General features: G+C 41.0%; 1 protein-coding gene across 5 annotated transcripts in view; it reads left to right on the top strand.

The window, feature by feature from the left end:
* The window catches only part of TRAPPC9 (trafficking protein particle complex subunit 9), a 472,387-nt gene extending 461,076 nt beyond the window's left edge, over positions 1 to 11,311 (top strand). For all 5 annotated transcript variants that reach the window (XM_090138036.1, XM_090138035.1, XM_031591261.2 and 2 more), the window contains 2 exons: positions 389 to 612; positions 8,142 to 11,311. In XM_090138036.1, the coding sequence (XP_089994162.1) occupies positions 389 to 612; positions 8,142 to 8,321 (404 nt within the window). In that variant the 3' untranslated portion in view covers positions 8,322 to 11,311. The remainder of the gene's footprint in view (positions 1 to 388; positions 613 to 8,141) is intronic.
* The last annotated feature ends 1,931 nt before the right edge of the window (positions 11,312 to 13,242 follow it).

Below are 13,242 nucleotides of genomic sequence, written 5' to 3'. Positions count from 1 at the left end.
TATGGGCAAGAGAAGCATGAGAAGTGTCCGTGGCTTTGGCTTTTAGGAGGAGGTTAAATGGAGCTGGTTAAAAGATTTCTTTTGCTGCCTTTGTATGAAACATAGTCGTTTCTTTTTCATCACTCTCTCAGCATCGACGGATATCAAACCTTCATGATCTGGTTGTTACAAGTCATTTCCTGCAGTACCACTGTATACAACACTGCAGCATTAGCTTTTCCTAAGGTTAACTGTCATTGAATCATATAATCATGGAATATCACGAGTCAGAAGGGACCCAAAAGGATCAATCGAGTCCAACTCCACACTGGACCACCCAACTGTTACACACTCTTGGTTTCCAAAGCAGGAGCCAAACTGAATGTGGAATTATCTTCTTGCTTCACAGATATCCTCGTTGATGGCAAGCTGTGTGACTGTGACGTGGTGGTGGACTGCAAAGTGGGTGACCCGGTCCCACTGCAGGTGAAGCTGACCAACTGGAGCAAGCACAGCGTGGGACCCTTCGCGCTCACCATGACGCCCTACCAGGATTACCAGAATGGGGTGCACAACTATGAGCTGCAGGATGCCATCACTTTTGTGGGATCCAACACCTTCTACATCGATTCTGTAAGTTTTTCTGTCAAAGGTATCACTGTTCTGGATGATGTGTATTTGCATAAAAAAGTTTCGTTGCTCAATTGTGCTTTATAAGGCAGATTCATTTTTGAAAAATGCCGTGATTATGGAGACTATTGCTAAAAGTGCTGTGGGCCTGGGGAGATAGAACCATCTCTCCGACACAGTTCAAGACTGTAATTGCCTGTATAGTAAGCCACCAGCAAACTATTGGAGTCAGTAACTTTTGGTCACTCCAGATTTGTCAAGATGTGAGTGAGTAACTTAGATAAAACATGTGATATCATATTGCCTGTCCCGTAAGCCATCCAGTGCAGCCCACAGTAATAGATTTTAAGTAACTTCTTCTCTTCTGTGCATGAGAATTAGTCCCCTAGGCTAAGGAAATCATCAAATCAGTTTTAGTTAGATCCCAAGGAAGGAAAAAAGAAAAATGCTAAACATTAATGACCAGAAAGATGAGCTGGTTCATTTCCAGGTTTCTTAGCTTTATTTTTACTATGAAAATAAGGAGAAATAGAAATGCAAAACTGCACTTAAAATGGGACAAAAATTCCCTATTTAAAATAATTGCATTTTTTAATTTTCTCTCAAATTGTTATTTTGAAATTTTTTGTCCATGAGTTTTTTGCTTGTGAAGCAAAACACTGAAAATAGCTCTCGAATATAACTACTCTCTCTTGGATCCTTTTCCAAAAACCATCAATGACAGAAAATCAAAGGGATGAAAAACATGAACTATATGACAGAGTGGAGTAAGCAGTATCTCTGGTAACTTATAAACAAGAGGGAAGGATGACTGTTTAGGATTGTGCTTAGGACCTTTGCTTAGGTCAGCTCTTCACATTGCTAATAAAATGTACCTGTCAAAACTGAATATTTAGGTGAACCTCAGTAAGAAAGGAATTAAAGGTTAACCACAGGCACAGGCACTGTGCATATTCTTCAATTATGTACCATGGGAAGAAAATATTTCTAGAAGATAATGAGCGTGGAATAAACCATCAGCTTGAATTTTAATGGATTAGCATCCATATATTCATAGCTGAATAATTGAGATATGTCAACAGAAATAATCAAGAGGCAGCTTCCTTTGACTCCCTTTCTGACAAAGTGGGTTTTTTAATGTGAGTGGCACTGTGTGGATATCCAGCTGCCTAAGGGCTGACCCTCAGGGCTAATGAGGGAAAAGGGAGACGTCAGCATATATTCCTGCCTTCTGATTGAGTCTCCTATGGGCAAGAAGTCAGGGGGTCACATCTCTTGTGCTGCCCAGGCAGCCTCCTCATACGTTACACTCCCTGTATTCAGTATTTAGACATTTTTACTGTAAACACAGTACCCAGAAAGTAAAAAATGGAGTTGTTTTCTGATGCTTGTCCTCCTTTTCATCCAAAAGGGTGAAATGAAGAGAATGTTTACTCTCAGACAAGAAGTGCTGTACTTCACATTGTGCAGTGTTGATACATGTCCTGCACGGACTGCTAATGAAAATGCTTAGTCACATTTCTTTGAGGCATAGAGCTCTGATCATGGAAGAAACTTCTTCAAACAGTGGATCTAATGCTGTCAGAGGCCCTTTCATCCCCCGTAATAACTAATTCAGTAATGGAAAAAAGATTTCAGAAAGCAGCACCTGTTTTGGGGACAAGAATAAAGTCCTGGTTTGTGCATTTGATGCTTCAGGGAAGAATGAACATACTCACAATTGTGTTCATGCTCTATGTTTGATAGAAGCACAGACACTGATAAAGAAGCTGAAGAAGCTCATAGTTGGATGACATGAAAGAGATTCCGTGTCTCTTTTTTGTAAACTAAGCTGAGACTTTGGATGAGATTCCCAGCTGGTGTAGCTCCATGTTACCCTCTCAAAGCTATTAAACACGTGCTCATTATTTTTATACACTGAGGTTGCTGGCACATGATTATTTTGCTTGTTTAATGGAGGTGCCTTCAAATGCTGCCATTTCCCAGTTTTGCCCCTCTGCAGAAAGATGCTCCCCTCTTCTGCAGGAGTGATGCTGTGAGTATTTGTTGCTGTGCAAAGTTGGCCAGTTTATCTCAAACTACATTTGTCAGCAGTTTGAGCTAATTGGGCTGACATTACATTGACACTAGCAAGGAGGTGGTGACATGATTTATTGCATTGCTGAGCCGGGTGGGAGGGAGAATGAAGAACTAGTGTGTGCTTTGGCTTAACACTAGTGTGTGGTCAAGAACAAATGGGAACATCAGGTATTACAGCAAGATACTTCTAATACCCTAGAAATTTGGTCTGTTGTCATGATGATGGAGAAATAGCAACAATGTTGGTGCTCAGCAGAATGTGACCTCTCAGGAAAAACAAAACAAAATAAAACATCCCTCTGCTTTCCTAAGTATTAACGTATTGTAAAGCCCAATGCCTTAACACTGAACAAATCACACTTTGTTGTTGTTGTTGTTATTTTTAGACTAATAAGTTTCAAACCATTTTCTGCATCTATTTGGAAGACAAAGAATGCAGGCAGGAATTTTTAGCATACATACACTGCTCCACATGTATGAATGAACAGAATTTTTTTTTAAGGGTAAAAGTCACACAATTTTGTTTTTCACTTTCTTATCACTTAAAGGTAGATGATTTCTCTTGGAGGTAGTGCTTATTCATCTCTTTGTGCTCCCACTTCCATTCAGAGCATCAGTCTGCACTTATGCCCCAAAGGCTCTGCTAGAATACACTACCTCAAAAAGCAAAGTCTTCTGCTCAAAATTTTAGAGAATATTTAGATATTTACATACATACATACATACATACATAGACATTTACATTTTAAATCACATAAAGCCTTTATTTTTAAAATTAACTTTTAATTTGATTAACCTAACCTTTCTATGTCTGTATCTAGCAGAACAGGTGACTTCATTGGTTATCATTTAGATAGTATACATTTTTTTAGTGTGATGTTTCGAAACAGGAGGTAACATTGATGGATGCCCAGCCATTCAAATACTTCTGCATTTATTTCTTTTTTATCTCGCTTTGCAATCTGAAGTTTAACTCTAGCCTTATTATTAAAAATTCTTTTTTCTTACCAGTGTTTTGACTAGTTGATTGATCAGACAGAGCTACTTCTTGCCAAATTAAAAAAATGATATGCTACAGAGATTCCTGTAACTACCAATAATTCATCTTCCCTTGTTGTTCCTGCTTTTGCTGTTGCTGTTCTCAAGCAGTTTTTTTTTTAGGTGTGTTATCTCTCAATAGCTCAGATGATTGGTAGTGGAAGATGAGGAAGAACTCATTAGGAGATGGTCATTTTGAATCAGCTCAGAAGCGATGACGAACATTTGCTCACTTCTGGCAGGTCCTCTGTGGCCCATCTGGCCAAATTAGTTTTCTTGGCACTTGTGCTCGCACTGTAAACTCTTTGGGGGCAGTGTACGGTAGCTGGCATGAGCCCTAATCTCCAACTGAGTTGCTTCAGTACTACAGCAGTATAAATAATTAGTAGTTAGTTCTCAGGGATCAGTCCCACACGGCAGTCTGAATCGGGGAAGGATTAGGATAGAGCTAGAAACTTAATTTTTCTTCTGTTTCGGAGGAACATTTCTTTCTTCAATCTTCAGTCATGTTTTCCAGGAGTGTAAGCAAGGTCTACGTGCAGAGGATTTGGTGGAATTACAGTAAAATCTCTTTGGACTCTGTGGCTTGATTTAGCAAGCATATGTGTGTAACATCATTCCAGACTGGGGCAACATACAGGATAGTGTCTAGGTGGTGAGACTGCCAGGCCTGCATGCTGCTAGATCAATCAACAATACAAATTCAGCTTGGATCAGGCATGAGTATGCAGTCCTTATGTTTCTCTCAAATTAGCTGAGTCATACACTGCAATCACTTGGATGGTGAATGTCAGCTCCAGTGGGTTATATCCAACTTGTGTACACATCTGTGCAAAGCCTACGGCATCCCTTCATGGCCAGTGAGTCACCAAGGCCAGTGGAGTTCAGGGAATATTTTGCTTCATTCTATGTCTGACACCTACATTTGCTCAGATGAATCCTTTTGTTGAACAGATGGCTCAGATGTATATATCCATTTTATGGATTTTTAGGTGGTTTAGGTTCTGGACTGAGACATCTGAACAAGAAGGTGTCTCCATAGATGCTGGCTATCTGAGTTCTCATTAGGCAAAAGAGTCTGCTGTCCATGGAGCCTGTCTCAGCCTAACACAGATCCTAGGGATGTGATTCAGTTGCCTAAAACTAGGTGTCCTCCATCATGGGTATCTGACCTTTTGACTTGCCTGAGCTGCAGAGTGAAGAGGAGTTGTCTTGGTCTTCTTATAAAATATATAATATAGTTGAAGTATATAAATAACACATTTATATAAAATTCTTAAATATTTTTCTTAAAACATAAAAGAGCAACAAAAAACGTAAAACCAGTGGGATGTTTGACCTTGTTTTTGTGAAACTAAAGCATCAATCTTGTTGGATGGCAGTGATTGCAATTCTTAGTGAGTTGTCAAGGTGTTCATCAGAAATTTTTGATGAAATTTTCTTCTTCTTATACTTCTCCTTCAAAACAGTTTTTCTCAAATGTGTGTGCTGCCAAAAAGTGATGACGTTCTTGAAGGCCGACTCAAAACAAACTGAGCTACCATTGTATTAGATATTAGAAGAATAAATACTTTGTTTCCTTAACCAGGGACTTAACCAGAGCCAGTAGGCCTTGAAGGGAAAATTAATCTGGATGCTTTGGAGATATTGCCAGCTTGGTAATAAAACCAAAGGTGTGTGAACCCTTATAATTGTATGAAAATTACTAACCAATCACCATGAGGAAAAAGGACTGAAAAATTACTAATTTGTAACTTCTGTGTATAAATGTTGTGCAGATACATAGTTCAGAGTGTGCACAGGAAACCACTGAGCACCTGGGTTTGTGCAACCCTGAAATAAATGCACAACGTCTCTTCTGATTGTGTGGTGATTGACTTATTGCACATGGGGCAACATATCTGCTTTTTGGACAGTTGTGACTGTGAAGCAAGGGATATCTTTCTGTGGTAAGAGAGGTCTTAGAAAAACCTAGTAATGAGACATGATCAAATTTTTGAGTTGAGTATCTCATTGCACTTTATAGATCCCATTTGAAAACTTGCAGGTAGCTTATGTTGGCTGAAAACGGAGTTGCAAATATACTGAAGAATTTATGATTATTTCAGCAGCCACGGAACCTATTCTCAAGTTCCTTTGTCAGAATGGAAAGCAAGGCTGCACCTTTTTCACTTTTCACAGTGCCTTAGCTCATCCCAAAATGTCATGAGGTGTCCATGTTCTGACAACTGTAGGCTGGCCAAGTAGATAATTCTGTTAGCTCTGCTGGCTGTGCTAAATGTCCGCTTACTGTAGTAGGATCTTGGATACCTACAGTGCACAGAGACACCAAAATGTGTGTTTACTCTCAAAATGAGTCCTGTGTGCAGTATTGCAATCATTTTGGATCTGGCCCTCAGCAGGCCACATACCACTACCAGCCTCACTGATTCTTCCCACTTACAGTGAAGAAAAGGATGAGTGGTACAGGGACTGCTACCACATAGGCAGAACTTGAAAGAGATGAAGAGACTGTGTTGATGTTGATGTGCCTGAAGACACAGCTTGTCCACTTGTCAAGAGCTATGATCAATGCTTTAACAGATATTTCTCCATGGGAAAAAAAAAAATGGTCTGGGGGCTTCATTTGCTGCTCACCTTCACCCATTATTTGTAGTAGTGCTTGCCTCTGTCCTTCTCTGCATGCATCAGTTCCAGTTACACAAAGATAAGGCAGGCAGCCCTAGCAGGAGGAGAAGGGAGCAGGAGGGGAGACTGTTTGATGTTCTGCATGTCCAGACGCAATGCCAGAGGGCACACACTTGTATCCAGTGAGGAGGTGAGATGCCAAGGACGTGGATCAGTACAGCAGCTGTGACTGCTCTCATTACTCACTAGGACGATACGATGCTGACACAAGTTTGCTGTAGGTCAGCATAAGTGATCAGCACCAACGCCAAAGGGAGTCTGGGCTCTGCCAGCTCTGATGATGCCAGTGTTTGTGAAAAGCCAGGTTCTGGTGTAGGAGCAGGATTTTAGGCAGCAAAGAAACCTAATATCCCAGGTGGCTCTAAGGGGTACTTGTCTGGCTAAAAGACCCAGCAGCAAAGGTTCAAAAAAGTCTGGAACAGAAGAAAACAGAAGCAAACAGTACATTTCCCAGTGATGTCTCTTGCTAACATTTTTTTTCCAATCAAGTCACGCACACCTGGGCAGCACAGTGCTTCTGGATGTAATGCCAGAGTTTCCTTGGTGGTTGGGTTTGGGTCTCAGGTTGGCTGACCAAATGTTGTGTCACTGTCAATTGGAATCAGCGCTGGACTCTGTATTGTGATGGATGCTGAAATGTTTGGGGAGGACCAAAGAAAGCCCATTACCAATAAATATTAATTTAAGTAAAAAGAAAATACATGCACACAAGCCTACCTGGGAGAGTAGGGATGGCTCCAAACGATATCTTGAGAAATTATCAGGGTCCAGAGAGCAGAATGGAACTGGTCGGATGGTCTTGATAGAGTGAAGAGCACTACTGAAGAGCACCAGTTGCCATTTATTGAGTCTGTTCTGCTGAACTGACACTGTCTCTTCACAGTCTCTCAAACTAATTCCATCCAATGGTATGACTCTGTGCCAATTCAGCGTTTCATATCTGCAGTAACTTTAATCTGGAAATGGATTTAACATCTTGTAGAAGCAGATGTTTATTCAAACAGTAGCACATGCTGAATAGTGATAAGTTTGATAAAGTTAAAAATTACTTGACTGCCTTGCTGAAATGGTGGAGCAAGATATTGGCAGTAAAGATATGGATCATAAATGGTTTGGTGATGAAGGATGTATAAATGTAAACACAGTGCAGTGTTTAATTTGGACAGGTAAATCCCACTGTTTTGGGGATATGTCTTGCTACATTTATTTTGGTGAGGGTGAATATTAAAGATTCCTGATTAGAGTTTGCAGTCAAATTGTGTCTGAATAATAAGCAGGGGTGAATGTAGTTATTGCTAAGTTGTTAAATGGTGTTTAACCATGCGTTCAGCAAGAGTTCACAGCTATGATTAAAACTTTTAATGTCTATTCTGATGAATGCAGTTTAAGGGAAGATGCTCCTGATTATTCAGGACATTATGGGTGGCTTTTGCTTTAAACCAAATGGACTTTGAAATCAGTGACTACTGGAGGTCTTCTGGTTTGAGCTGTGCCACAGCACTGCTGCATGACTGAACAACACAACATTTTAATTTCTCATTTTACCATTGTTAGAATAGGGACAAGAAATTTACTTCTTTTTGTGGGAAGGCAATATTGAGGTGTTTAATTTATGAATGTTTCTAGAGTGCTTTGAGATAATTTTAAAGAGCTACTGGCTTGCAAAGGGCAATTATTTTGTTTTGTTGCTTGTTTAATTTTACTGATTTTCACATTTGCTGTTGCAGGTAAAGCCAACCAAAGACTCTGTGTACTTTGGAGCACTTCTTTTCCTCTACACGGGCGATTTCTATCTGAATATCAAATTCCATGAAGACAACTGCAGCAAGGACCTGCCTCTCTCCTGGTTCTGCCTTCCTAGTGTCCACATCCGTGCTGTGGAGCCCGTGGCCGAAGCTAAGCTGTAAATGTGCTGTGTGCTATTTGATTAACAACAGAGTGCAGAAATGCTTGGCACATCCTCTGCTTGACCCCAGCTTGTTTCTGTCCAACCCCAGGCCACAGTCCCTATTTTGGAGGAACAGCTGAATGCTTTCTGAATTGTCTGATAGTCATTTGGGCAGCTGCTATTGCTAATTTCAGGGAGAGAGACAGATTATAACCATGTTAGAGTTTTCCTCTGATTCCAAAAAATCTTTGAAACTGCTAATATATGCATCATACTTTCATACAGCCTATTGAGATCAGTGGATTTGGAAGAGCCTTAAGTGCTAAATTTAAGAGGGTTGAAAACTTAACCATGTGTTTGAAGGTCTCTGCTCCAACTTAAATAATCCCTTTTTAGCATTTCAACAAGAGTTGAAATTTCTGTATGAATTTCCTTTTGGCTTATACTGGATTTACATTACCCTGGAAGTGTAGGTTCTCTGTCAGAATAGTTCTCAGACTTGTAGTTCACTTTTCCACTGAGTATTGGGTGTCTTTTGTGGTAAATAGGAGTAAAGATGCCTTTTCCTGTGCTACTGAAAGTAAAAATAGTAAATATGCCTCCAGTTATTCTGTTCACCCCCTGAGCTGAGTGCCACTTGCTTCTGGTAGAGTCACTGCCTTTGCTTCGGTAGATCTATTAAGAAATGAGAAAAGGCAATGGGAAGCTAAAGAGTTTGTCCTTGACAAAGGAAATAAGTCAACTTCTGGGTTGCCTGGGGCTTACCTGTGAATTCGGGCTTTCATTGTTCTGTTTTATGCAGTGAGAACAGATTGAAATGTTTTCAGACGCTTAAAGAACCAACAAAATTGATCAGCTGGCCATTCTTATCATTTTGAATCAGTTTTTGCAAACTCATCGGATCTGTTTTTTCATGCTAGTAGACTGGCTTTCATTATGTGGTTGGATTGTTGTTGGTTTTTTTTTCCCTTCCTTTGTTTATTTTGTAGTTAGTAAGACTAATTAGTAGGCAATTAAGGGCATGGAATTCCTGACCATAAACTACATGATGAATCTACCGAAGATTCAACCTGCTGTCTTTCAGAAAAACATTTTTGTACTAAGAAACCCAAACTTTCTCTGTGTAAAGCAGGGAGGTGTCTGATCTGTATGAATGAGTTTCAAACCTGTCTGAATCCTTCCTTAAATTTACAGCCCGCAGCTCTTCGTGGTAGATTAATTTCAGGGATGAATACACCAAGATGCAGCAGCAGTGCTCAAATTAGCTCTATATGTGCTAAACCTACATGCACAACCCCTTTGCAATTTTTTTTTTTTTTTTTTTTAAAGTAGATTTCATCCTAAAGTGGACCCACCTAGCCTGGCCCATCCTGGTCATGCTTGGATAGCTGCTCATTCTGGCTCTGCACTGTGCTCAGTTGTACTCTTAGATGTGACTGGTGTTTTCTTAGGAACACAACAGTGCTCAAAACTCAATTCACTGCATGTTTGCAAACGACTGTAATGTATCCATCCATATGTTTTTTTATAAATTGAGGAAAGTATATAGCTCTAGCATGATAGCTGTGTTTCCAGTGTATACAGGGTATTATCTCCACAACTGTATTGTGATAATGTTATCAGTGTTTGCTCCTGAGCCGTGGCTCTATACACAGAGTGGAAGTCTTCAGACTTAACATGTTGGAAATCAGAGACCAACAGAAGATTTACTAGCAGTGATGTACTGCTCTGTCAGCTGCCAGCACACAGTGTCCGCTAACAGAACTCTTCCTTTGATTGCACAGTGGCTCTGGGCCAGAGACACCCTTGGAAAGAGGGTCAAAGGCAGCCAAGCTGGGCACGTGTTTTTGTTGGTGGAGGTTGGTAGAATAGTTCCGTGCCATAAGGCTGAATTCTCTGTCACTACATAGGCGTATACACAGAAAAATAGCATCCCAGGAGATCAGGAATTAAACCGGTTAATCTTTTCCGTAAAAGCTTGCTTTTGACATGTGTCTCTCTGCTATGTTACACAACATTGTTGCAGCAAAATCCAAATTGGGTTTCATTCAGTATTCCCAGCAGGTAATCTGCAGATGCTAGGAATACAGCTACGACTATGTAGGGACCACATTGCATTTGAAACAAAAATATTGTGAAGCAGATGCTGTGCAGTCAGGGTGCTTCAGCTTACCCAGCAAGGGATCATTTCCCAGTATGTTTTTGAGAGTGTTCTCTAAGAACAGTGGGTATTGCTCCTGTGAAGCCTGTACTGAGCTGCAACACTCCTCTGCCCTTTATACAAAGGGGGTGATCCCCCAGTCCACTGAAGCTCCTGGAATGGGAACAGGTTTTATTATAGCAAAAGATAGCTGCATATTTCCTAGGTTTCCAACATGCCATTATAAATCTGCCATTTGTGCTCATAAATATGTGTTTTATGAGTGAGCTGATCCTTAATGGTCTGTCTGTTCATTATATAGTACACCAGTCTGTCCCTTGTCAACTTTGAGGCTTAGTTGCTTTTGGCATTTATGATACCTTTCCCCATTTCCTTACACTTCTACTTGTCTTGGTGAGAGAGATGAAAAACAAGAAATTCTTCCTTCTGGGGATCATTTGTGATTTGAACAGAAGTTACAATCAGTGTAATTTGGAGAAGTGGTAAGAGAAGGCACTTGAAATGAGAATACTGCTTTTGGTTTTCTTCTTAATGGAAGCTTTCATTGGAATTGCTGTCAGGATCAGTCTTTGCAGTGGCTTGAGTAAAGGATGATACTTTCCTGATCTGCTCTCCTTTTCTGCAATGGAAAATTCGTTTTTCTTTCTCCAAACCACCCAGATATTACTTTGAACATGATGAGCCAAACTGCATTGATACAGAATTTGGTATGATCCCACTTGGTTGAATTAAATCATTCCTAATATAATCACCATTGCTGAGAGCAGGAGTTGGTTCAGTGTATGTATGCATTGGAGAAACTTAAGTTATGTAAATCTAATTATCTGAATAAATACTTGTGTTATTTACATCTCTGCCTGTCTCTTCTTGATAGTGTTATGTTTCTTTTACTTGTAATAATAATGTATCCCTCAATCCTGCCTTCTGTTTCTGAAAGGAGAATGTTTTTGATGGTAGAATTGAAATTTCACCTTCAGACTTCCTCTTCGTAGATGAACTCAGAGGTGATGAAAGATATATGCCTGTGTCAGTCTCCATTAATTGTCAGCTGAGGGGAAAGAGGTGCATCATGTGAAGGGTGGCTTAGGCCTCAATATCCTTTCTGTCCTCCACAGTAACAGCTCAAAGATAGGAAGGAGGACCAGCTCTGGAGGTACGTTTGGGAGGACTGGTTGAAAAATCCTTCCAAGGCAGTATGTTCTCAGTGTACACCTACACCAGACACAACAAGGAACCTTTAAAGCATAGGTCATAGAAACATAGAATATTAAGGTTGGAAAAGACCATTGAGATTGTGTAGTCCGACCATCAACCCATTCCTACCATGCCCACTAAGCATGTCCCTCAGTGCTACATCTGCATGTTTCTTGAATACCTCCAGGGACGATGACTTCACCACCCACCCTGGGCCGCCTGTTCCAATGCATCACCACTCTTTCTGATAGGAAACTTTTCCAAATATCCAACCTGAACCTCCCCTGGTGCAACTTGAATCCATTACCTCTCACCCTCTTGCTAGATACCTGCAAAAAGAGAATTGTAGAGGACAGTAAGTTCTCCCAGCCTCCTCCAGTCTAAACAATCCCAGTTCCCTGGGATTCATATGGACAGATGCCTTGGGAAATCACTTTATACCCAATGACTGTGCCCAGTAGCTGTATATTAGAGGAAAGACAGTGCTCCTCCTCCTGTATGCAATTGTGCTCCCAGGTGTTCCTTTTCCTAGATTATTGTCAACATGGGCTGCATCCATGTCCTCCTCTGGCTTCCATCTCTGCAACTGCAACAAACCTTCCTATTGAACTGCTCAGCAATTATTTGGTGTAGGGGGCAGGCATACAATAACAAGGAGGAAACACAGCTAAAAAGGAGTCCTGGATCCTCTGAAGAGATTTCATTATACAGCCCCATGTTCTCTGATACCATGACTGGCTGATCTGAGCCCCTTTTCAGCATGCAGTCAGTTTGAACAAAACAACATAGACACTGCCAGAAAGAAACCAGGCCAGCTATTGAAATAGTTCAACAACAAGCATCTTGTTAATGGATATGAGGATGTCAGCACTGCTCTGTGTCAGAAGCAAGGCTCTTCTGCTATCCAGTCTGCCCGTGTCCTTACAGAGCGGTCCAGGCCTATGACTGAAGCCCTGCCATGCTAACAATGCCTACCACCTCCTTCCCCAACAGCTTGCATCCAAAGTACAAATGCCATGATACCACCCTTCAAGAGAAACATCTCCTGTAAGGATGTAGGCTGGGGCTGTTGGATCTTGAGGCTGTGAAGAGTTAAGCTGAGTTCTGTGTCACCCTCCACAGGAAGCTGTTTCAGACACATTTCTAATCCAGGATGCCATTCATGCTGCTTTTTTATCAGGTGCATGGTGGTCATAGACCCTACTCAGAGGTTTTCCATTCCTCCCCATGCCATTGCCACATTCATCTCTGCGTAGCTGTGCCATACCAAAACCATGAAATCATTTGGGTTGAAAAGTGGTATTGCAGTACATGTGTACATGTGTGGGGGTTATCAGTGTGCAACTTCAACACCACATAGACTGTGCGTCTGCAAGGACACAGCATCCCTCACAGACACAGCAAGTGCTCTTTGGGGCAGCAAAGAGGTGAAGGAGGAGTGGGAGGATGGAAATTTTGGGGAGAACTGCAGGCACGGGCAGCTCTGCAAGGTGCCCAGAGTTTGCTGAGACAAATCAAGGCCAAATGGATTATGTAACTGACACAACGTTAAAAATAGGTTAGGCTGTATATTAAGATTTCATTT

This window comes from Phasianus colchicus, chromosome 3 (genome assembly GCF_987193195.1).
Source record: "Phasianus colchicus chromosome 3, bPhaCol1.hap1.1, whole genome shotgun sequence".
NCBI lineage: Eukaryota > Metazoa > Chordata > Aves > Galliformes > Phasianidae > Phasianus > Phasianus colchicus.
The sequence above is the reverse complement of the archived record's forward strand: the minus strand, read 5'-3'. Positions and strand labels throughout refer to the sequence as shown.